Source organism: Haemaphysalis longicornis, unplaced genomic scaffold (genome assembly GCF_048455015.1).
Source record: "Haemaphysalis longicornis isolate Haplotype H1 unplaced genomic scaffold, Haemaphysalis longicornis Haplotype H1 scaffold_1, whole genome shotgun sequence".
NCBI classification, from domain to species: domain Eukaryota; kingdom Metazoa; phylum Arthropoda; class Arachnida; order Ixodida; family Ixodidae; genus Haemaphysalis; species Haemaphysalis longicornis.
In genome coordinates, this window is record NW_027526203.1 from 264,570,353 (window position 1) to 264,594,602 (window position 24,250).

General features: G+C 45.5%; 2 protein-coding genes across 6 annotated transcripts in view; one reads left to right on the top strand and one right to left on the bottom strand.

The window, feature by feature from the left end:
- Positions 1 to 24,250, bottom strand: part of LOC144145325 (UPAR/Ly6 domain-containing protein crok-like) — a 115,082-nt gene that overhangs the window by 19,684 nt on the left and 71,148 nt on the right. The window lies entirely within an intron of this gene.
- LOC144145306 (uncharacterized) lies at positions 1,954 to 23,761 on the top strand. Of its 5 annotated transcripts, none has more exons than XR_013317475.1 (5): positions 1,954 to 2,261; positions 3,601 to 3,699; positions 8,446 to 8,536; positions 20,061 to 21,998; positions 22,181 to 23,761. XR_013317475.1 is itself a non-coding variant. In XM_077676880.1 (3 exons), the coding sequence occupies exon 3, from the start codon at positions 20,213 to 20,215 to the stop codon at positions 20,711 to 20,713; it is 501 nt and encodes a 166-aa protein (XP_077533006.1). In that variant the 5' UTR covers positions 1,954 to 2,261; positions 8,446 to 8,536; positions 20,061 to 20,212; the 3' UTR covers positions 20,714 to 23,761. The 5 variants fall into 5 exon arrangements, 1 of the variants encoding a protein (XP_077533006.1); XR_013317472.1 differs by lacking the exon at positions 3,601 to 3,699 and adding an exon at positions 10,299 to 10,348; XR_013317471.1 differs by lacking the exon at positions 3,601 to 3,699.

Here is a 24,250-nt window from a genome sequence, read left to right on the forward strand (position 1 = left end):
ACTTGTCATTTTTAAGGTACCTATTACGCTGATTATTTCATCTGGAGTAGTGGGAAACAGAAAGAACCAATGGGGTAGGCGATCTAAGACCGCTTCATTTAATGGCGGTAGGGTGGACTCAGCGTTAAAGAAGAACCTTGCAAACTGATCAGCGATGTCAGTCGGGTTACTGTAAGTGACATCATTGTGAACCACTGTAGTTATTTTATCCGTATGTGGGTTTCTATTCAAAAAGGAATTAATGATTTCCCATTTTTTTCTCGTACTATTTCCGGCCTCAGTTATTTTTTGCTCATAATACTTTCTTTTAGCTTCTTTTAGCTGCATGTTTATTAGGTTGCAAAATTTTTTGTAACGAGCAAGCAAGTTCGTGTTAAACGGTTGCCTTTTAGTTTTTTTGTAGAGGTTGTCACGTTTGCGCATGTCTGTTAGCAATCCGTTCGTCAGCCATGGATTTGCTGGTGATGCTATTATTTTTTTGCATTTTTGTTTATCTGTACAGGATTGAACATGTGATAGGAGTAAAGATGAAAAGAGAGTGAAAGCTTCTTGTGCGTCGGCTTTAAGATAAACTTCAGACCAGTCGGTGTTAGCAACGGCATTGATAAATTTCTGTTTGTCCAATGTATGCCGAATAAAGGAAGGTGAATTACGCTTTGCAACGGAATCGAAACGCAGAAATATGGGATAGTGATCAGTAATATTTATTTCTAACACACCTGCGTCCGGTGCCGTGAATAGAATGATACTAGAAGCCATGGACAATATGATGTGCCCAACATTTAAAATGAGGAATTAAGATCAAATTGGCAGCTAGGGAAGATCATTTCAGACGCAGATTACTTTGGTTAGAAAGATATGTTATAGGCGCAATCAGATGTCACTTGAAAACGACAAAGACCCAATCGGCACACCGTCTTTAACGCACGTGTCTTCCATATAGGCTACGCAGTGCGCCCAAGTTCATCGACCACAATGTGAAGAGTGATGATTGCGCCAGAATATATGCAGGGCCGAAAGAAATGACGTTCTGCAGACAAGCTGTCATCTCCGTCACTGAAACGCTGAGCGCGATCACTGACACGTAAAGGAAAGCGCGGTCGGTTCGCTGCGGCAAGTCACTCGCGTGAGCAGACATAGCGCCGTTCGACGGCTCTTATTACACAACAAAAAGGGGTCAATTGAAGTCTCCTGAAGAGTTTTGTGAAGAGCATGTATCGAAACAACACGGCATTTTTTCAAGTTTAGAGCTACTTTTAATCAGACAAGTCGTGACCGGCAAAGTGTGATTGGGAAGCTTGGAGTTGAAGCTGCAATCGGCACGTCTACGCGAGCCCGGAGTGTGGGCCTGGGAAAAGACTTTAGTCAACTAAATCCCAAGTTGACTAGAGACACGGCAAGAAACGTGGCGACGAAAATCTATCAGAACAGCGTGCACGTCATACATAAACCTTCATTTGATTCCACGTGTGACCTGAAGGTTTCCTTATGGTGGCGGGTTTTGGTCGAACGGGTGGACATTTATCCTCCTTTTTCGTGCGACTTACAAACAGGTGGTTATAAATTACTTCCCTTGTTAGGCGACGGCCGGGCGGACGTTTGTGTACTGCTTCTTTCTCTCATATATTCTTTTCTGTTGGCAAAATGAGACATTACTTTCGTGTTTAGTGTGGCTTCAGGGCGATACAGCCCTGACTTTTTCATCTGTTTCCCGCACCCCGCCTTTACAACCGGCCAGAGAAAAATTGAGGCGGCGTGGCAGTTCCTCGAACTTTTGCCCACTCGTCGCCCCATCCCACATGCACGCTCGCCCCCTGCTTCTGCTGCCTAAGCGCAGGGTAAGTGGGTAAGTGCAGGGAAGGAAAATTCGAGAGAGGCGCGCGGAGGCGATGGCGGGGGCCACCTTGCGAGCGTGCATGAAAAGAAGGCGGTGCTTTTTTTTTTTTTTTTCTAGGGAGAGGGTGGTTTTGTGGTGGCTTTTCTGTCCTATGGAGGACAGAAAAGCCTAGCGACAAATCCTCCCTATTTTGTGCCAATGCATGTTTGGCATGAGATGGCTGGCCGAAGTTCTTGGTGCGTATTTCTGTGCGCCGTCGTTTTTTTCCCAAGTTCACGACGTCAGGAGTGTCATCTATTTAAACGTTCAGCGTCAGCGTCACTATGTGTTCAAAGAAACGTTCTACGAAAAAGAAAAAGGACGTAACTGCAAGGCATGAACAGTGCACAGTACTACGGTTCACCACTTTGGCCGTCCCCGACAGGTTAGTGGAAATTACGCTGGTGCCTTTGGCGTGTTTGAAGAGGCCAAAAAGTTGGATCCGTGCAGCTGCTTTTGTTATTTTTTTTTAATTTAGCGATATTGTGCGCGTGAATCGTGACGTGGTTGCTTGCGATAAGGAGAAATGGCGCACCAGCCGAAAAACTTAGGCACTGGTTCTAATAAAAAAGTGGCATGGTTAAAGTAACATGGCGGCTCCGCCAACTGCAGGTTGGTAGTGTTGGTGATCACACGTAGCTAAATATGTACACATTCGTGACCAAAGGGTTTCGAGATACGATCGTTTTAAAATTTTCGAGCGCAGTGAAACTGAGGTCTAAAGTTGTGTCGCAGAGGAAGCATACAATTCGTTTCAGTAAATCCGTACAACTTCCCGAACACCGTACGGAAGAGACTGATTGTTTGCGGAAGAGGGGGTGTCATGTTTGCTTTGAAAGTGGGATTGGTATGCCCATTTGTAGCAGGTTCCTGCGAGGAATGACAAATTCCGCCACGTTTATTGAGTCGTCTGCGCGATCAAACGTCGTACAATTTGTTCTTCGACACGTATACTAAAACGTGAGCTACAGTCATCTTATGAAGTGGAGGACCAAGATAACTGCAAACGGTTTCTGCAACTGTGGTGTGATTTACTTATCTGAAATATGCACCAACATAGGACTGCTAAAAGCCTTAGATAACAAACATGGCAAACGTTTGTTTTACGGTGCGTACACAGAACCCAATTTAAATCAGTCTTACCGGCACCACGCGATGGCATTGCTCTCGCTATGTCATTCCGCGACACGCTACCTCAAAGTTGGAGACACTCCGATATCACTTTAATTCCCAAGCCAGCCAAACCTATCGCACTAGCCCAATCTGTGACCAACCTCGACTATCTGCACATTTTGAAGAATAATCTCTCTTTTCCCCAACCTAAGAAATTGCAACCCAAGAAGTTGCATCCAGTCCTTGTAAATGGATTGTACTCATTTCTGTTGTAGTGTCTAACTTTGGTATAAGTTGACTTTTCGCTATTTTTTTTTCTTTTCCTAATGACTTTATGTGCTTGTATACACCCACGTGTGCATGTAAACTGTACTTGAAAAATAACCAGTAAACTGTTATTTTATTTTCTTTCAATCGTACGTGAGGACCGCATGAGGTTTGCTGTGCCATTGTCCTGCTGCCTTGTATGGCGGGAGGTGGGGCTAGTCAAGCTGCTATAGTGCAGCTTTTTCCACTTTCCATGCCACGATTGTTTCTATTTTGTGTAAACCGCAGTGTATCGTAGTGAAACTTCAAACCTCATAGGCTTCCACCCCGGACTGTCTACACAGGGTGCCCTTGTTCAACTCGACCATTACATGCTACAACACCCTCCTGCCAGAGAATATGCAGCAATCCTTGAGTTAGATCTCCATGAGGCATTTGATCAGGTAGGGCACTCCACTTTTACTTAGCTCCATCAACACACTGCACCTAGGAGTTCACACATATGCCTACATATGTAATCTCTGGGGAACGTAATCACCGACTGGGCACCGTCAAGTCAAACACTATTGACATGCCCAACCGAGGCACCCCCCAAAGGGGCCGTTCTTTCACCCCTACTATTCAATCTCGCCATGCTGCCTCTTGCAAATGCACTAGAAACTATACCATCCCTCCACTCTACAATATACGTGGATAACATCAGGCTTTGTGTCGCGCAAGGCAGCGATGCCCACATAGAGGCCACACTCTCGGCAGGGGCTGCCACGGTCTCCTGTCTTGCGGCACAAGCAGGCTTGACTTGCTCGGCCGCTACATTCGCACTTTTACTTCCTCCTCCACTTTGGGTTAGACCCACTTCCCCAACCTCCATTCAGACTATGCTGGACGGACAACCAATCCCCTGGGTTTCTCAGCTTTGCCTTCTCGGCACGCATCCCAAAGCCAACAGAAGCAGCACAGACCCTATACACCTCTTGCACACCCACACCATCCAAACTATTGGTCTCATTAAACTTATCGCATCTAGGAGACATGGACTAATGGAATTAGAACGGCTTCGACTGGTGCAGTTCTTCCTGGTCAGCCCTTTTTGCTATCACCTCCCGTATTCAAAGCAAAACAGTGCAAAAAAAGAGACAAAGACAGAGAGAGATAGACGACAAGGACAGCGCAGATTTTGTCCAGTATCTCTCTCTGTTTCTGCCTCTGCCTCATCTGCAGGAACCTACCTCCCCCGCACCCTTCACTTACTTCGCCGGCAGCGCACATGTGGTGGCTCTCACAAACCCACACTTTCCCACATTGCACTCTCCTTGTGCACACCCAGCCACACCAATTCGCCTCCCCTCACTGCCCCTCATGTGACGCACTGGACACGCTCTTCCGCTCCCTGTGTGAGTGTCCGCGCGACACCTTCCCACTTTTCCCCTCCCACTCTCACTGGGAGCAGGCTCTGGGGAGCTCTGGCCTGGCAACCCAAGAAACCGTCACAGCCAGAGCCCTAGACGTCGCAGAGGCCTTTGGGCCTCTGCCACCCCTTGAACACAAGGTTAAATGAAGTGGCAAGACTACTACTGATTCAAGAAGGAGGAGCACTAGTTCGTCAAGTGCGCAGGCTTGTCACTCTGTCCGCTCCGGCCCTGATGCCGAAAGGCAGTGGCTTTAAAGCTTGGAGCTTGCGATCCACCGAAAATGTAAACCTTTCACCTACTCCTCCTCCCTCCTTGTTTTTCATGGACAAGAATGCGGAAAATAGATGCTGTATTTTTTTTCCACAAATATGTCAGTATGAATTAATTGTCCCAGCCGAAAACGATTGGAAGGGAAGAATTCACACCAGCAGGGATTAGTGCTAAACTTATTTATGATCACATAGCTTTTCAAAACAAGTATGGAATTCGGAAACGGCAACTCCAGCGTGATCTGTGGCTTGTACTTTGTTTTTATGGATGCCACTGCGTGAAACTGCATTTACAAAGATTTGTCATGTCAAAAGGGAGGAGGACTAGCTTAGCTTTCATGCTGAAAATCATCACGTTATTAACCTGCCCAAAATTCAGAAAGTGGTTTCTGGGAAAAGTGGAGACTTGCGTGTGTAGTAAAGTCCATGTACTGTTCTCTGCTTCATTGAAGTCTGTAGGAAATGAATTTGTGCTCCACAAGCCACTTGTCCAGCCGTGTGGTCTGACCTGACTCTGGCAGGAGTATGTTTCCTCCCGTGTTTCAGAGCCGAGAGCACTCCCTTAATGAAGTTGACAATTTGTGTCGAGTTGCGCAGCTACGTGTTCTCATCAATCGACCTGAGGTTGGGGCCCGTGCCAGTTTTCTTGCCCACATGTCGACCTTGCGCTTGCGTGTGGTGACTGTCTTTGAGCTGCAGAATGTGTTCTGCCCTTGTAGTTGAAAACATTAGCTTGTTTAAATAAGTGAATAGCATGAGGAAGCAGTTTTACTTCAAAAAAAAAAAAAACTCTTGCTGCAGCTTGAATACAAGCTTCAGCATGTTTACTCATGAAAGCCACCACGTGTCGCAAGAGAAAAGCACTGCTTTGCGTTCAACGCCCATCTCTTTGTTCAGAGCTGTTAACAGCTTTGCTTTCAGCGGGCTTCTGTCGACATGGTTCGCAATACTGATGGTGGAAGACATCAATGAATTCAGCTCCATGGAAGGGCTTCATGATGTATCATGCGCAAGTCGAAACTGCATCAGGGTCTTTTTCTATTTTTACCAATGCTATACCTTCATGCTTCATCTGCATAGCTTTGGCTCCATCTGTACATAATCAGGCACATTGGTTCACTTCATACGCCCCATGTGTATGTATCTCGCAAATTCTTGAGCACTGTCCAGTAGCCCTTCTACTGACAGCTTTCTTGCAGGACTCAAGGTTCTCATTTACAGCCTCCTTAAGTTATAAACATAGCAAACACACGTAATCAGACAACAATGTTTCACATTGTCCCTCGCTTCATCCATACAAAGTGCAAAACAATTTTCTACAGGCTTTTTAAGGGATTTCTCTCGAGTAAAGCAGATGAGACACGCAGTGGTGCTCGCTGACTAGCCAATATTCTGCATTTGCAGTGCGTTTGATTAGCCCTTGCTACATCAATGGCAGCTTAAAGTATCAGCTTGCACTGATAGTTTGGAGACTTGAGCTTGGTAGTCCTGTGGACAACCCTGTATGGTGCTAATAACACTTTACCTCGCTTTTGCTGAATTCGAAGTGCGAATACCTCCCTTAAGAAAAATTTTCGGCTCTTTTTCAGGTGCCTCTTGCACTTACTTAATGTCATGTGTATATATCATCGTCAGCATATTTATGTCCTCTGCAGAATGGCGGCGTCTCTCGTAGACTTTCAGCTGATCCTATGCTGTTCTGTTCAAATACCATATTTCCACCAAATTTACCTTACCGCATCCCTCTATCGAGTTGCCAGACTTATCCTACTTCTGGTCCCATCTCTTGGTAACCACTTTGTTACCTTGGTTCTCAGTACTTTGCATTTCATGTCCAGCCCAAGTCCACTTTCTCTTGATTGCAGCTAGGATGATCTCCACCTGAGTTTGTCCCCTCATTGCCCGTACAACCTGTCGGTCAGCGAAAGGCAGGGCCCGAATACTGTACATTGACTACAACAATGGGCAGATGAAAACGGCCTTAATTTTTCTCCCCAAGAACATACATGTGTGTGCTTTTCGCGAGGATGAAGTATTTGTCTCAATCCTGAAATTAGAGTTAAGGATGCACTCATTCCAGTACACAGTGAGCACAAATTCTCAGGCATCACATCTGACTCAAAATTAACATTTGGAACACACATAAAGAAACTGAAAATACTTGCACGGGAACATTTCGTCACATGAGTCATTGGGTGCAGACTTTGCATACATGGTAAGAATTCATGGTTCACTGATGCGGCCTCATCTTGACTATAGCTGTATTGTGTAGGGGTCAGCCTGCTAGTCCGTCCTCACCTCACCCACCCTGCGCCTCAGCCTCACCACAGGCGCATAGTTATTCCCCTGTTAAGTCTCTTCATTGAGGGAAAGAGAGAGAAAGTGAGAATAAACATTTTGTCGAAGTGCAATGAGTGGCCCTTGTGGTTCCATAGAGCATATTTAAGCAGAGCATGGTCAGCCAGAACGACACCCATAAATGACCATCTTTGTGCCGGCGCATTGTCTGAGAATAAATAAGGGAAGCTGTATGAAAACAAGTCAAGAGTGGTCCACCCTCTTGCCCTTCGTTTGGAAAAGCACATCTCGCTTTCTTTTCAAGATTTGCCCGTCAACCCTCTTGAGCTTCTTGGACATTCTAGCCACCTAGGAACACAGTGCTGTCGAATGTGGTCTATCTTTGTTAACTTATGACAAGAAGGTTTTCCAGACCAATTTATTTGCCAAGAATTCCTTGCACTTAAAGACAAGTACAGCAGGTATTTTGTAATTCTTAGTTTATCCCTCCATTGAATCCTTGGTTTTCCCCAATTTCGTTCACCATCCCTTGGAAGCTATTATATTAAATGGATGTTCCACCCAATGGTCCCCATCCGAGGCCTTTGTCCTGCAGTGGACACAAACAGGCTGATAATGATGATGAAAATAGCTGTTGCCACCACTTTACTGATGTCTCAGAACTTGCTTGTCACACTGGTTTTACTTCTATAAACTTGGTGGTTACATAGTCAAGAATTCGACAAAAGTTCATCTCGTCAGCCATGGGAATGAAGTAACGTATCACAGACACTGACCAAGTATGAAAATATATTTGATGTTTCGGAACTGCTTACGGCTACCTTGTTCACTGAGTTATACCTGTGCTACACGGCCGTTTCAAAGGCCTTTCGAAGGCCTTTGAACCAAGTGTCTATCGAGTGCCCCATTGTAAATACACAGGGCACACTTTTAAGGTGAGCGTTCAACTGCAAATCCAAAGTTGCCTTGTAGCACAAGTCTTAGACAAGAAGTCGTCACTTTATGTAGCCAGCACGTGACCTAACGAGCATTCGTAGACTCCCTTTGTCTGGTTAATCATGGCTTGTGTTGACTGAATGATAAGCGATTTGGATTACATTTTTTTTTTCCGGGCTAAAATAGCAGCATTGTCCCAGTCAATCCTGTGAGAATTTTTACAGGCATGTTCGTCAATTTCTTTCGTCGTATCATTGTTATTTCTTACATACAGTTGGTGCTCCTGGAGTCATCTTGAAAACTTCTGTTGACTGCCGCTGTCCTTGCTCTCGGGCTACCTTTACAAAGTGTTGGGCCACCAGCCGGTAGGACCCCCACGCATGCCGAAAATACTTTTGCATTTGTTGCGAAGCTAAAGGACATCACAATGAGTGAAGACGTCGTGGTTTCATTCAACACCAAGTCTCTTTTCACCAGCGTCCCAGTAAAATTGGCAGTAGCCACGTGCAAAGAAGTCCTAAAAGCAAGCATACAGTTGTCTTCCTGAGCGCACTCCCTTTGACTTACCGAGCTCAGCAAGTTGGTGATGTTTTCCCTAAGCAACACCAATTTTTCTTTGGTGACAGCCTCTATCATCAGACACAGGGCATGGCAATGACAGTGTCAAGCTTGGTTACAACAGCTAATCTTGTAATGGAGGCATAGGAGGAAAAAGTATTTCATTTGATTTTCATTTCATTTATTTTACCCTCAAGGCGAGAGGCATTACAGAGGGGAGTGGGTTACAAACACAAAAAGAACAGATCATACAATGCAGCAAAAAGGTAGTGTATAACAGGTCTATGTGGTTCCTAAAGTAACAGTGCTAGCTAAAGTTATGCGAAACTGTGGATGGTTTTCAATGGCGGCGATTGGTCCGGGGAGGTGGTTCCAGTCATATGCTGTGCGAGGAATGAAAGACTGAGAACAAGATTTTGTGCGACAGGACATGATTGCAACTTTCTGACGGTGATCAATGTGGGCAGAAACCAAGATGGAACGCAAGTAGGGATTGTGATAGTATATTCTATGAAATAAACAGAGGAAAATACTGACGACGATGGGCGAGCTGAGGCAAATGCAAAGTATTTTTCATGGATGTTACACTGGATGCTCTACTGTAATTGCCTGTAATAAATCGCGCAGTGTTGTTTTGAACGAGTTCAAGAGATTTGATTAAAATTTTAGTGCCAGGATCCCATATTGGTGCCGCGTATTCTAATTTAGATCTTACCAAGGATGTGTACAAAAGTGTCTTGAGGGAAATAGGAGCAGATGAAAAGTTACGGCAAAGGGATCCGAGCATGCGGTTGGCGTTGTTAATTATTTGTTCAATATGTAATGACCATGAAGGGAATGAAGTTATGTGAACCCTTAAGTAGCGATATGACGTTTTGGCTTCGAGGGGTACATTGTTGAGGTGATAAAGGGCTGGAGAAGATTAAATCTGTGAGACACGCATAGCTTTACATTTAGTAGTATTTAGTTCCATGTGCCACTTCCTACACCATATGAATACCGCGTCAATATCATTCTGAAGCATGTTAGTGTCGTTATCGTTAATTTTGCAAACAAATAATGCAGTCATCAGCAAATAGGTTAATACTAGATGAAACACAATCAGGTAGATCATTAATGTAAATTAAAAAGGGAAGGGGGCCTAATACCGAGCCTTGTGGCACGCCAGAGTGAACAGGGCTAGGAGATGATTCTTGGTCATTACACGTTACGTACTGTGAGCGGTTCAGAAGAAATTGTTCTATCCACAAAAAAGTGTTACTGTCTATGTTAAGTTGGCTAAGTTTGAAGAGAAGGGATTTATGGCATACTTTATCAAAAGCTTTAGAAAAATCAAGAAAAAGGCAATCCGTACATGAACCGCAGTCAAGAATTATATTAAGTTTGAGTGAAACAAAGTAACTGTGTTTAGCAAGAGAAAGTCTTCCTGAAACCATGCTGATAAGGCGAGAAAAAAGAATTTGTTTCAAGAAAAGTTACTAAGTGGGAGTACAAGATATGTTCCAAGTTTTTACATGGGATGCTGGTTAACGATATGGGTCGGTAATTGTTAGGTGTTGATCAATGCAGTGATCGATTTGGCCACCTTCACTCCGGCAAGAAGGATTTTTCGTCGCTACGTGAGTGACTGTTTTTGTATATTTGAAGAAGCAAGACATCCCATGTTCCTTGAACAGCCTCAACACCCAGAATCTGCCTATACAGTTCACCATGGAATTGAGAAAGACTAGGTTCTACCTTTTTTGGACATACTGGTTCATGGGGTGAGAGTTCACCTTAGTATACAGGAGGCCGTTACCTTGATTTTGCCTCTTGCCACTCAATTGGCCACAAGACGTCCATAGTGTCATCCTTCATAACGTGCACCGCACGTGTCTGTTCAGATGGCGATGCATTGAAAAGAGAATTAGGAACAATCCACTGTGAAATGAGTGGCAACGGATATCCTAAACGCTTCATCTGCAAAGCTGAGAAGATACTGCAGCCATGAACACAGAACAACAAGACGTTATGTGCACACGCAGCCATTCCCTACACCCCAGGAATCAGTGAAGCACTATCACACATATTCTCAAAATACAACATGTGCACTGCCCACTTTCCAACCAGCAAGCTCCAGAACCAGCTCATGAGTGTTGAAGACTGGTTGCCAACTGATTCATTTCCATAAGTCTTATACAGGATGCCATGCACTGATTGCTATCAAGTATACATTGGCGAAACAGGGAAGTTTTCGAGACGACTCAAATAGCACTAACCGGGTGTTAGCAATAATGATCATACGAAAAATGCCACCGCTGAACATGCAAGTGAAAAATCTCCTGGGATTGACTGGGACAACACCGCTATTTTAGCCTGCAAAAAAAAAAATCCCTGGCCATCTCCACTAATGTGAAACTTAGGGAGGGACGAAGCATGCAGTGTATAAGTGTATTCAAAGATTGCAAGTCTCTCTCTTGCCACGTGGCCCGCTCTGATTGGTCTCCAGAGAAGCACTGGTGAGAGGAGCAATCGCGTGCTTGCTGAGGCGGTGGCACCCTCTTTTGCGTTTAACCGGATTTAAGCAAATAAATGAGTGACAGACTGGCCGTAAGTTGTCTTCGTGTTACATGCCACAGCATGTGTTCTAGCGTGAGGTGAGGCGTCTAGCTAGTATACGTTTTTGCCCATGAAGAGGTAACATTCTAGCGCGAGGTGTTGGAAAACGAGTGTCCTGGTGTTTTAGTACTGTGACTGCATGAGATGACAGGAGATGCCGGCCGCCCGAACCCAAAGGTGCTTCGCCCCTAAAACGTGTCACCCCAGCGGCTTCTAGAATCGTTTATCCTTCAGTCGGTGCTGGCCGTCTAAGCATGCTTGTTACGTCACATGCTGACTACATAAAGTGACAGCAACTTCTAACTCGGCGAACCATGTGTGGTTTCGAAACATCGAATACATTTTCATACTTGGTCAGTGTCCATGAGTTGTTTCTTCGGTATGAGCTGAGAGAATAGCTTATGAGGCTAGCATATTCACGGTAGAAATCTTTAGTATAACTGCAGCCATCAAAGACACAATAGCAAATGGGGTACAAAAAGTGGACATTTTTACAGATTTCTGAGGTGCCACGCATGCAGTAAGTTCCATTGTCTTTTCAAAGAATGCAGCTGTAGGTGTGCTTTAGTACTGACTTTGCTGCCTGACATTGGCATGGGTTAGTGTTGCTCTTTGTTGGATACCAAGCCCTATTGGCATTCCAGAAAATGGAACTGTCAATAGAGTAGCATGGAATAGCAAGTGCCGAGAAATGACAAAGGTCAAGCTTTCCTACCAGGAACTTTGGAACACCATAAGAAAGTCAATTAAGTTGCACTGGCAATCTGAATGGGACAAACAAACGAGAAATAAGTCACATTTAGTCAAGCCTACATATCGGAATGAAAAGGCTGTAGACATGGCAATCGGTTTTTTGAGGCTGCACTGTGCTGACACAAAACTTCCCAATGAAAAAAGAACAGGAAGCCGTTTACGAGCACTGTGGAGAACTTCTGACTGTATCACATGTGCTGCCCATCCCTGGAAGTGGCACATATAAGACATTTGAAAGCTCTGTACGCTTTTTTAAACCTTTACACCCGATGATGGGCCAAGGGTGGTCTTCATAATGTTTTTGAATTTTTTCGTGACACTGGCTTTCTGCACCGGTCTTGTTACTTCAACGTCAATGAACAGTTTAAATAAAAATAATAGTTTTAATCGTGATACTTTGAATAACTGCTTTTAACCTTTATTAATACCTTTTTACCCTGTTTACTTGGAACATGGAATCAAAATGTGCTTTGCAGGAAGCCATGTTTTGCAATTCTTACGGTTTGGCGCACCTAGCCCTGTGAATAAAATGCTCTAAGCAGTGCATGTCCAATTCTAAAAAAAACCTCATAAAACCTGCTTCTGTGCGCAGCTGTTTCTGGGGCATTCCATAGTGTGCTGCCTGAGACAACCGCAGAGCCAGTGACGCAAGGCTGCGTACGAAATGAGGAGCTGACAGTTCCCCGCTACCTTTTTTTTTTTTTTTTTTGTCGCGTCCTCCTTGTGTTTCTTTTTTCCACCTAGTATCGTTATACGCTGGTCCTAAAACACTTTTGATTGTACCTGGTCTTCAGAGAGTACTGGAAGTTAAACCGTATGCCAACTACTCGATGACACATTCCTACCAACTGTGGAGAGCCAATTGCATGAGATCACCAGCACTGATGTGGTGTTTCTTCCTCATCGAAGCGGTCACACTACTCACTCATGCTCTCAGCACTGCCATTGCCCACTTGTTGGCACCATCAGTTTCTTCAGTAGCTATAAAGGGAACCACAGTGCATGCGAGAAGGTGAGCTTATATGCTGGGATGACGAACCCAGTGGCCTACTGGGCATGACATCGTGGCTTCGATTTGCAGCCACCACAGCTGTTTTTTTGCTGAAAGCCTAAAAACACAAACACCTACGTGTCAAGGTTTCAGTGCTGGCTAAAGATTCCCAGATGGCCTAAATTATTCCATAGGTTTCCGTTAAACGTGTCTCATAGCCCAGGTGTTGCTTTAGTGGCATTCACATGGAGGGGGAAGCCAAAGCCTCCCTCACAGTTGCACATATCACGTGGCTTCACATCGCACCACGGTGTGCACGTTGTCACGACACTCACTCATGCTCTCAGTTGTGGTGGCATCGGGAGAATGGTCGATGGATTGTCCAAAGTGCACGAGCAGAGGTTTAAAAAGGGGCAGACAGAGGCCGCGCCTCTTCACTGCCCCTGCTGGTGACGTGCCACCCATCGCTCCTTCATGCATGTGAAACCTCATTGTCGTGTAAATCTCGCCCCCATTGTTTTCTTTTTCATCTAGGATGGCTATGCCTGGTGCCACTGTTATGCAGGTTCTCCTCACACTGTCCTTTTTTGCCTAACACTTTCTTCTTCCTGTCACTTTCAAGTCCTTTTTAAACCGACCTTTTATTGCTCAACGGTATCTGTAAAACTGATTTGCTGCAAATCTGTCCATCTTGATCGTTGACACTTACACAACAACCCCAAATGAATGCGTGGCACTCTTAAGATTTGTACATCATATTCTGGGACACGATGCGTAGGCAAAAGAAAGCATGTACAATTGGCCATGCAACAGCTCTTTTTATTACTTAAAGATAAGTACAGGCTGTTTCAATCTTTTCACATGCATTGAAAACGAAATGTGCAGTGGCCTGTGCTGCCCTTGGACAGCATCTCTCTGCTACAAAAACTGAACAAAGACACTACTATGTTTACAGCAGAAGCACACGGACTATACTTGGCTTGGACCACATAATCCAAAGTAAAACACGAAAGCCTGTTATGTGTACTGACTTGCTCAGTTTTGCCATGGCAATGTCAAACAGGAAAGGTCAGCAGGAACGCAGCAGATATTGCCCTCCATGAAGCGTGGTACAGAGTGCACCAACTAAATATAAAAATTACAGTGTGTTGGGTACCTTGCCACAGTGGCATAGCTGGCAGTGAGGATGCTGACCAGGCTGCAGCTAGACAGCTGATTGAAAAAGTATTGGCACTCCTCAAGTACCTTAGCAGGATTTTAAACTAACAGTAAAGAACATGCACTGTGAGCTGTGGCAAAAAGTTTGAGATGAGGAGGTGAACAACACACCCCACTTCATACAGCCAAGAGTTTGCCGACCAACTCGGAGAGATAAAAGAGCCCTGTAGGTCTATGGTCCAGATGCAGAATAGGTCATAGGCATGCACTCACACCTCTTAAGAGGTAGTCAGCTATGGAACAAGAAAGGAGGTGGCGTTTCTTGGATATGCATACCATGCACATTCCAGGACAATTGCAATGTTTTTATCCGATAGACCCACTAGAGCTTTAGAATTCCTCCGAGACATCGATTTCTTAAAGCAGGTTTGTTTTAATGGTAGTATTAGACTACCCCAATCCATTGCAGTCTTTCCATATTCACAACCCACAAAACAACAACAATAATATGGAGAAGGAAGATAAAATGTTGCCTGCTGCAATTTGTTTACCCATTAAGAAGCATTTGAGAAGTTTTGCTGTGTTACAAATTGTGTAACAGATTTTCACGACTGCGAGCCAATTTGCCAAGATAACTTAAAGGAGCACCAATTTTGTAATGCGACTCGTACCGCAGACTTTCACTTTGCAGGTGTTTCACTAGGTATTCCTCTCATGACACAACTCCTCCCACTGACCATCTCTGTGTCTCTAACGTTGTACCAGTTAGCATTTTTAAAAACGTATGAAATTCTAGGGGCCATTTGAGGAAGCAGAATGAAGGGCAGTTACTTCCACAAGGTAGCGCATTTCTAACCTAGGAATCTGAGTTCTGCTGAAAATTATGCCTGAAAACGTTCCATCAAGTTGCTTATATTTACATGAAGGAGTGTGAATGCAATGCTGATCAAATTAAGCTAATGCTAGCCAGTAATCTTTGTCTGTAGTCTTGTAAGTGCAGTCATTGTCAGCACACTCTCCTACGGTACTCAAGTATACAACCTCAACAACAGCAATCTTCAAGCACTGATATTCGTTCATCATGCCACTTTCTCTTTCATAAATGCCTCCCCAAGGCCACCAACATCTCTTGGATCAAACAGGCCGTTCCACGTCCACCCATCAATTGCATCACCATTAAAGCCAAAGAACAGACTACAACCCTCAAGACATTCCTTTCTAATCAGGGCTTAGCTCTCATTGACTGGGGTGCCTGACACTCACTACAGTCACACAGTCTTCCCATCCCACTCACGTCGTGGCGTCCACCAACAGTAGTTGAAGCACCTCCATCAAAACCAATTCCCCAAGCTAACACAACCCTACGTAAGCTCTGCATGCAACAATTGCAGGCCAATCAACCAATATTTTAACTGTACACCTACACAAACGCAAGGCTAACCAGGAGTTTATCCAGAATTTCAATTTTGGGGGGTGTCGAAATCCTCCTGGGGGATGTTGGGGGTCTGTTCGGGGTTTGTATATATTCCTGAGGGCCGTGGTGTATAGGGGTGTTGGGGTTACGCGGGTTGGGGGGGGGTGTATAAATACCTGGGCAGGGTTCTCGTGATTGTGGAATCTTTTTGGGGGGTGTCGAAATCCTTGAAGGGGGGGGGGGTGTTGCCGGGATGTGTATAAATCCCTGAGCCTAACTACCACCACTGCCAGCCTTGTCTAGACGTGCCCCGAACCTCCAGGACTCTCTTGATTCCACACCTTACAAAAAATCACCTCACCAGCCTCGAAGCTGAACTCCATGCCATCTTCCATGCCATCAACTTTTCAAGCTACATCGGCCATTCTCCCGCCAGCGCACATTCACAACCTCGCCAGTTCATTTGAAGTCATTTTCTTACCTCCACAAACCCATAAACCCATGAAATCCTTCTTCGTGTCAACATCCTCAAGTGCAATGGCACTTGAGGATGTTGAAGGTTTCAGGTCATGAAAACTCTTTCACAGGAGATAAGGCAGCCCATGCAACCACACAAATTATCCCATCCACTGGCTCCTCTGGTTGAAACATCCTCCACATCCACGTCACCCCCACCAGTGCAACTTATGGAGCACAGAAAGAAAAAGAAAAAGATTCTCATTCACACATTGCCCCTGTTGTCGTACCTGCACACCTGCCACGCTCCACCATCTCACCGGAACTTTCTCTACTTTCACCTTGTATTGAAATTTCACCTCGCCCTCTATCGAACATTGAAATCATTCCTATATAAACCCCCATTAACCGGATCCGGACACACTTCATAAAGTAGCCATTCATTCATTTAAAAGAGGACTAGCACGAATACTGTGGATGCTTGACCTACAAGTATCACTCACTACCACTATCACGACTGGGAAATAAAACTGTTCACAGTGCTTATGAAAAAAATGTGTGAAGCTTATACTTTATTCCCAGTATTTATGCCCATCCCCCTTTCCTGATTACCCAGTCATCCAACTACCACGGGTTCTACTCTTGACCCTTTGCGATCGCTCCCATCTATCTTTGCCAGCCACGCACGATGCGGCTCGAAACTTGGCAACGCTCGTCTGTCGCGTGGCCTCGGCTTTTCCCAGCGACCTACTAAGGACATGCCCACAGAGCAGGACTGGGCAGGGCTTGGGGCAATTTCTATACGAAAATTCAATACAACTAATGAGCTTTTAAAAAATGTTCAAAAGTACGGAATTGGAAACTGTGCTGTTAATTTCAAATTGATTTATTTTTGAGATTACGCTAGACGCGCAGAAAAGGTCGGGCGACCAAGACAATAGTGGAGGATGCAAATGGCAGCTTCCATGCGCCATGTGGGCGCGCCATGTGGTTGCTATGCGTTTCGGGTTGCAAATACCAAAATACACCCGTAACTGCATGATAAAAGTATTGCCATGCTTCAAAAGAAAGAATATGTTGTGTCAAAGTGTTCAATTACGCCGATGTAAGTGGATGATTGTCTGTTAGAACGCAATCGTCGCCCTATTCTGCCATTTGCAGTGGCTGGCATTCAGAGGCTTTTATTATGAATCCTATTTGCGACACATAATAAATATGTATTGTAGGCGTCTCCAGTATAATATTCTGCAAATTCACAAGCATATTTTTTTGTTATTTCTTCATATTAGGGGTGATGCCCACGGATTTAACAAGGAGCTGTCTTCACTCTAAATGTTGCTTCCCTCGGCATGCCGCGCTGTGCTGTAAAGTTCTGCTGCTATCTTGTGCTTCCTGGTTAGAAAACGGAACTGGAGACATCTGACGCTTAGCTATCGACCGATGCGACGTAGAAGGGGCATGCGAGATTGTGGTCTTGATCGCCCGCTTAACGTGCCCAACGCGGACGGCGGATAGCACTAGGCATTAGTTCCATATTTTCAAAAAATCAATAGGTGACTTCCAGTAAAGATGACTGCTCATTTGCGTCCGAGGATACAGGAGTACATACAGCATCTAGTTTCGTCATTCCGTTCAAATAGAACGAATAATTCTGCGTGACCGTCAGCAAACTGTACGAGTGAACTGAGAAACGTGAATATCTGGGCGAGTTGGTTTTCCATTAAATCCTATTTAGGCATGGCTAAAAAGGCATAAATACGCAACCGAGAGACAAACCATCACCTGTTCGCCCCTTGCTGGTGTGTCTTCTTTTTCTGCTCCGAAATAAGATTCTAATGCAGCGCGCACGTACGGCGCCTTCAAACTGCAAGTTTCAGCTGAGCCAAGCGGCCGACTGAGGACATGCTTTCTTTCTACCTGCGTAGCCACAATCGAAGAAAAATATTTTGCGATTGAAATGTTGGCGCACGTCACCGATCTTACATTCGAGCCGGTTACAGAATGAGCCTTGGTGACTTGGTAGCTCAGCGTAGTGACGCGTGGCCTTCAAAAATGATTTCGAACAAAAATCTAACAGCAGTTCTTCGTTCTCCCAGTTTTTCCTCCGGTAGAAGCGCAGACAATTCTTTCTTATTTGCCCGTCCTAGCAGTTTTGAACAGTTCTGGGGTAGTCCGGAACTGCTCTCGCAGTAAAAATTCTATAAGCAAGTAAAACACGAAGGTGTTTTGAACAGTTCTGAGCAGTCAAAGATAACAAACAGAAGAGGCCTAATGTCGGGATATTATCCATATGATCGCCATACTGCCGCTGCTTGTTCTGAGCAGAAAACGCTCAAATACGTACGTGTGTTAATAGAAGATGTTCCAAGAGTAAGAATATATTGCACCACAGAGGTAGTTCGAACATATAATTGTTTGCTTATCTTGAGAGAGAAAAAAAAAAAAAAAAAACACGTGTTAGCTGTTTGATCCCGTTGGCATGTGATATGTTCCGAGGTTTATATTCTGCCTTTCATTCATGGTATCCAATAAATATGTCATCTTTTAATCTATGAGAGCCCTTACAAACAATGCGCATCAGCTTCCCAAGTTATTTTATAACATTCGCTTCGATGCACCCGGATAGAATGTACCATCACATTCATATGACAAGCCACTAACCAGAGCATTGCATAGGACCGCTGCGTAGTTTCGGAGGTCGTACAGATACGTGATTAAACATTGGGCGGTCGCACAACACATAGGTGCGAATTATTAAGCGGTTGCATGCTGGCGAGGATTGCTGTTGTTGTTGTTGCGCCTTTAGGTATGGCACATACCCAATCAGGGGATCGGCCAATCAACAGAGGATGGTTAAAATGAATGGAATTCTTATCTAATCACGAGACGCTTAGTAAAGATAATTTAGACCGGTTGGAAAAAGTTTTGAAAAAAAAAAAATCCTGAAAAATCAAAGCGAGGGTGACCAATCGCAATCATAAAGAGAATCGTTTTGAATTTTCAATGTAGCGCAGGAGGGCAGATCTCGAGCATACATCCCGGCGGCAGAACCCCGTTTCGGATGCCCCGAACGATAGTATAGCCGGCACATGAAGTGCTGAGTACGTTCTTGTTGTTCCTTCTTTTTTTTCGTGGCGCATACCCACTTGGGGGATTGGCCAGTATCGGGAGATATATTGTGGCTAATGTGCCCGCTTTAGGAGACTAAATTTTGGAGGAAACAAAAATGTTTGTCCATTATTTTTCTTGAAGACAATAAAGAAGACGCCGACCACAAAAGAGTGTGAACAAGGCTCCCGTTTGGGAGGCCGACTTGTCATTGTTTCATTTTCTCTTGTGGTCGGCGTCTTCTTCTTACCGCACATAGAAAATAACGTAGGTAATGGGGTTTACAAATAGGGCAAACGACCTGTTTGTGCACGTCTTGCCCACTATTTCTTCTTTTTATATGTGTTTTCAGCAAACACAAGTAGCGCTTTAAACGTCCGGATGGCTCAACCATCTCGCGCTCACCGTTATTTTTCAACTATCTCGCGCCCACCGTTATTTTTTGTATGAGACGCGGAGATACCTAACCCTTGTGTGGTGGTGGCCCATAAACTGACGCATACCCACTCAGGGGGATTGGCCAGAAGATTTTTTTTTATTGCACGCCTCGTGTTAGCCCGGGGCGAATTTTTTCTTTTTTTTTTCTATTGCGAACTTTCAAGAACAAACAAAAAAACCAATCTGTCCCCCCCCCCCCCCTTGTCGCGGTTTGGGGAAGAAACAGAAGTGATGACGTAACGAAATTTTCCACTGACAATGCATGGAGAAATCGCGAGAGGGTTGCAAAAGCCAATGGTGTAGCTCGACGCGGTTCGCCGGACCAATCGCAACGAAGCAGGCTACATAAAATGGCACTGCTGACGCCGCGGACGTCAGACGATCTCGTTCCCCTGGCTCGCGCACACGCTCGCAGGGGCTGCTCGGAGGCATGGTGACCCTAGGCCTCGCCGTGCCGCCGGCAGTTCGTAGGGCGACCATGGGGTCGGCGTCTCCCGCCCAGGCGCAACGGTCGGCTCTGGCCAAGATGACGTCGCTACGAGCCTAGCGTTTTCCTCGCGCTGAAGCATGGAACCGGAGCTCCAAACGCAGGTGAATCTGCCGGTGGTGCTCATCAACCGCGAGGGACTTTACGTCATCATCGCCGTGTTGGGAGTGTCCATCCTTGGATGCGCTTGTGTGTTGACGTACTCCTTCACGAATTACAACAAGCTGAAGCGGAACGCCGAGGAGGTGCGCAACTACATCGCTTCAAGGGCTAACGTAGCCAACCAGCACGGCGGCAAACTGCCAGACGCCAGGCGAGCGGACGTCCGACCGGACACCAAGAAGGCCTTCCCGAGACACGCGCCCAGGGCGGACGCTACCGGCAAGGGCGAAGCCCTTAACGAGACGTTCGCCATCGTGGCCAGGCAGGAGGCAGCGCCCGGCCGGGTCGCCGCGGGCTCGGGTGCTCGGCACAACGCGGTGCAGTCCGGCCGCGTGGCCATCGGGGAAGCGGCGGTGTCCATCGTGGTCGCCAACGCGGACGCCAATGCTACAGGGGGGCACGTCCCGGAGGCTGCGTGAGGCGCATCTGGCGGCGTGGCGTCTGCGCCTGCTGCGGACCCTTCGGCGGCGGCTGGTTCCGCCGTCATGGCTGCTAGCGTCCCCGCCGAGGTTCGAAGCGTACCGGGCGTCATGACTGCAGCAGCGAAAGGAGCCTTGTGCAGCGTCGGGGCGGTGGCACCGCTGTCCGCCATCATGGCTGCCCGCATGTCCACCGGAGTCGCTGGTGGACCGTTCGCCATCACTGCTGACAGCGTGAGTTGGAGCGCCACGCGACCATTCGTTCAAGCCGTGTGAGTGGCAGCTACTCACGCGGCCTCCCGTGTGCTGGCAGCGTCCATTTCTTCTGGACCTTTTTTTTGTTTTGTGTGTGGTGCTCTTCGCAAGGAATGACTTGTTGAGCAGGTGTACATTGACTTTTCTCCAACGTGGTCTCAAGCGCTTTTTGTGCACAGGGTTCATCCACGATGGGAAGCAATTGGTTGGGGGGAGGGGGCAAGCACCATGACCAGGTAGCCGTTGCAAAAGGAAGACATTGGGTTCAGCAACTGTCTTTTCACGTTTTTTTTTTTTTTTTTTTTTTTGTAGAGTTGAGTGAAACTTTGCCAATGGGTTCATGTTTTTTTTTTTTTTTGCTAAGTGTGTCCTGGTGATTCTTTGAATGAGGCATAAAGGCCATTTCTCTTGTGCTGTATTTGAACTTTTGTCGCTCGTTCAATTGTCCTCAATGCATTTTGCCCAGTGTCTCAGTAACAGTGCAGTAGTATGTTTTTCTTTCATGCCTTGTGCGCTGTAGAAGTAACATGCTTCACGCTTGTCTGCATCTCAGTTAAAGGCTCACTCTTGTCCTTTTGCAGTGCATTGCTTGATGTCACAGCACATAACTATTAATTTGGTACCCAAGCTACTGCTGGTTTTTTCTCTTGGGGTCTGGAGTAAGTCTGAGCACAATTGTGCAAGATACAGTACGCGAACTATTGCGTTACTGGTTTTAGAGTTCTCGGGTCCTCATGTGCTCATGCTCGAGACCAAGGGGTTTAAAATCTGAGTGCGTGTTTGAGAGGTAACACAAGCGTTAAACTTACAACTCAGCTGGTCTGAACGGCCTCATTGATGTCCTATGTTCCTGTGCACGATGGGTTTTTGTTAAGGTCTGGATTAGTCCCATGTTTAAATCCTGGGCTGGTGTCATGGTTTTGGGGGGGTATGTTTGAAAAGGAACATGGTGCGCAAGTACCTGTGTTTGATAGGGATCATAGTGCATAAGCACTTGAGTGAGTGTTAATCTTAAAAGGGTTCTCAGCAGGTCTGAACAGCCTTGTTGTTCATGTCCTGGGCTTGTGTGCATGGTAGTTTTTTGGTTAGGGTCGGGAGTACAGTCCCATGTTTGAAAAGGAACATGGGTGCAGGTGCTTGTGTTGTTAGTAAGGGAACACTGTGTGCAAGCACCTGTGTTGAGTGAGTGTTAAACTTACGGGTTCTCAGCAGGTCTGAACAGCCCTGTTCATGTCCTGGGCTTGTGTGTGTGGTAGTTTTTGGTTAGGGTCTGGAGCACAGTCCTATGTTTGAAAGGGAACACAGGTGCAGGTGCTTGTGTTGTTTGAAAGGGAACACAGTGCGCGAGCACTTGTGTTGAGTGTTCATCTTTAGGGTTCTCAGCAGGTCTGAACAGCCCCATTATTGATGTCTTAGGCTCTCGTGCTCGGTGTTTTTTTTTCTTGGGGATCTGTAGTACAGTCTTGTATACGTAATATGCTTTATATGGGGGGAATAGTGCGCAAACACTTCTAGTGTTTGGGAGGAGCCCTGGTGTGCAAGCAAGCACTTCTGGTGTTTAAGGGGAACCCCAGCGTACGAGCCCTTCTGGTGTTTGGGGGCACTCCAGTGAGCCAGTACTTCTGGCGGTTTGGGGGAACCCAGTGCTCAAGCACTTCTAGTGGTTGGGATCGGAACAATGCGGGAGCACTTTCAGTGTTAAGTGAGGGAAAGCAGTGTGGAAGTTTTTCTGGTGTTCGGGAAGGGAGCATAGTTTGAGTAAAGGGTTTTCAGCAGGTCTGAAATACAGCCCTATTATTCATGTCCTGGTCATGTGTGTGTGGGTTTTGGCTTAGGAGGGCAATCAAGTGTACTCCGTTTGCTTGAAAGTTTGTTGCTTTTTTCCTTGCGTAGGTTCCTTCCATTGGTGAATCTGCTTAACCTATCACTGTCAACTTGACAGGATCCTCGTATCGTCATCCTTTCTGTGATAAACCCCAGATAAAGTGTGCGTTGGGGCAATCCTTTATTGGGCCCCAAGAAAGCTGAATACAAGGCTCGCAAGTGCCTTGTATTCAGCTTCCTTCAGATACTTTTTGTGCCAAAATGCAGCACTGTTTCTTTTGATAAAGTGTAATATGTGTGCTTTTTAGGGGGCTTCTGTTCTTTTGCTAAGGTGCATCACCATTTGTTACGCCCTTGTTTTTGTGCTCAGGTATGGCACTCTTGGTTCTAGTACAGCATTGTATCCCAATCGTTTTCGTGTATGTTGGAGTGTGGAGAAAGTTGAACACAAGACACACAAGTGCTTGTGTTCAGCTTTCTTCAAATCGTGCTATAATACAGCACTGTTAGTTACAGGGAATAGTGATATCTTGTGCTTTTTTTGGGGTTCTTGTTTTTTCTGGCCATTTGTTCTTGTTACACCCTTGTTCTTGTTTGTGTTCAGGTTGGCACTATTAGTTTTAGTACAGCATTGTATTGTTTTTCTGTATGTTAGTCTGGAGAAAGCTAAACACAATACACGTGAGTACTTGTGTTCAGCTTTCTTCAAATCGTTTTTGTGCTTTCTAGTCGGACATTGTATCCACATGCTTGTTCTTGCGCTGACTTGCAAAGTCGGTGCAAAAAGTCTTGCTTTAGCACAACCTTGTGTATTTACACTTTAAAATGCAGTGTGCAAGTGCTTGTGTGCAACAGTCTTTAAATAATTCTTGTGTTGAGGCACAATGTAGTTGTGGAGTAGTATCCTTGTAGTTCTGAAGTAGCCTCATCTTGAGAGCACTGTGCCCCAATAAATGAGTACTAATTGGCTTTTTCGGGTTTATGTTTGTTGTAGTTTTTTGTATAGCGCTTGCAGATGTGCATTGCCTATTATAGCACCACATAATGGCCTATCATCGTTATGCAGTGTGGCTTGTGGATGCCACTTTCCTTTGCCCTTTAGGCTTTCTTGTTAGACTGGATTTTAAAATGTGGCAAGGAAGTCTTTTTCTTTCCTTTGTTGCTCTGCAAAGTAATTGGCTCTTAAAGGAGCCATAAAGAAAATACAAGTTTGGTTCATTCAAAAGATTGCCTCACTAGAATCGTACTTTCTGGGCTCTTTCCAGCCCCTGGGCTAACAGCATGAATAAATAAATATATACTGACACCACATCTAAGGTAAACTTCGCTCAAATAAGCTACACAATTAGGAAAAAAGGGAATGGCCATGTGACCCACTAGTTCATTTCCCGCAACAGAACCTATAATGTCGTACCAGCCAGCTCTGCAATTGGTGGAGGGTGGCAAAAGCCCATGCAA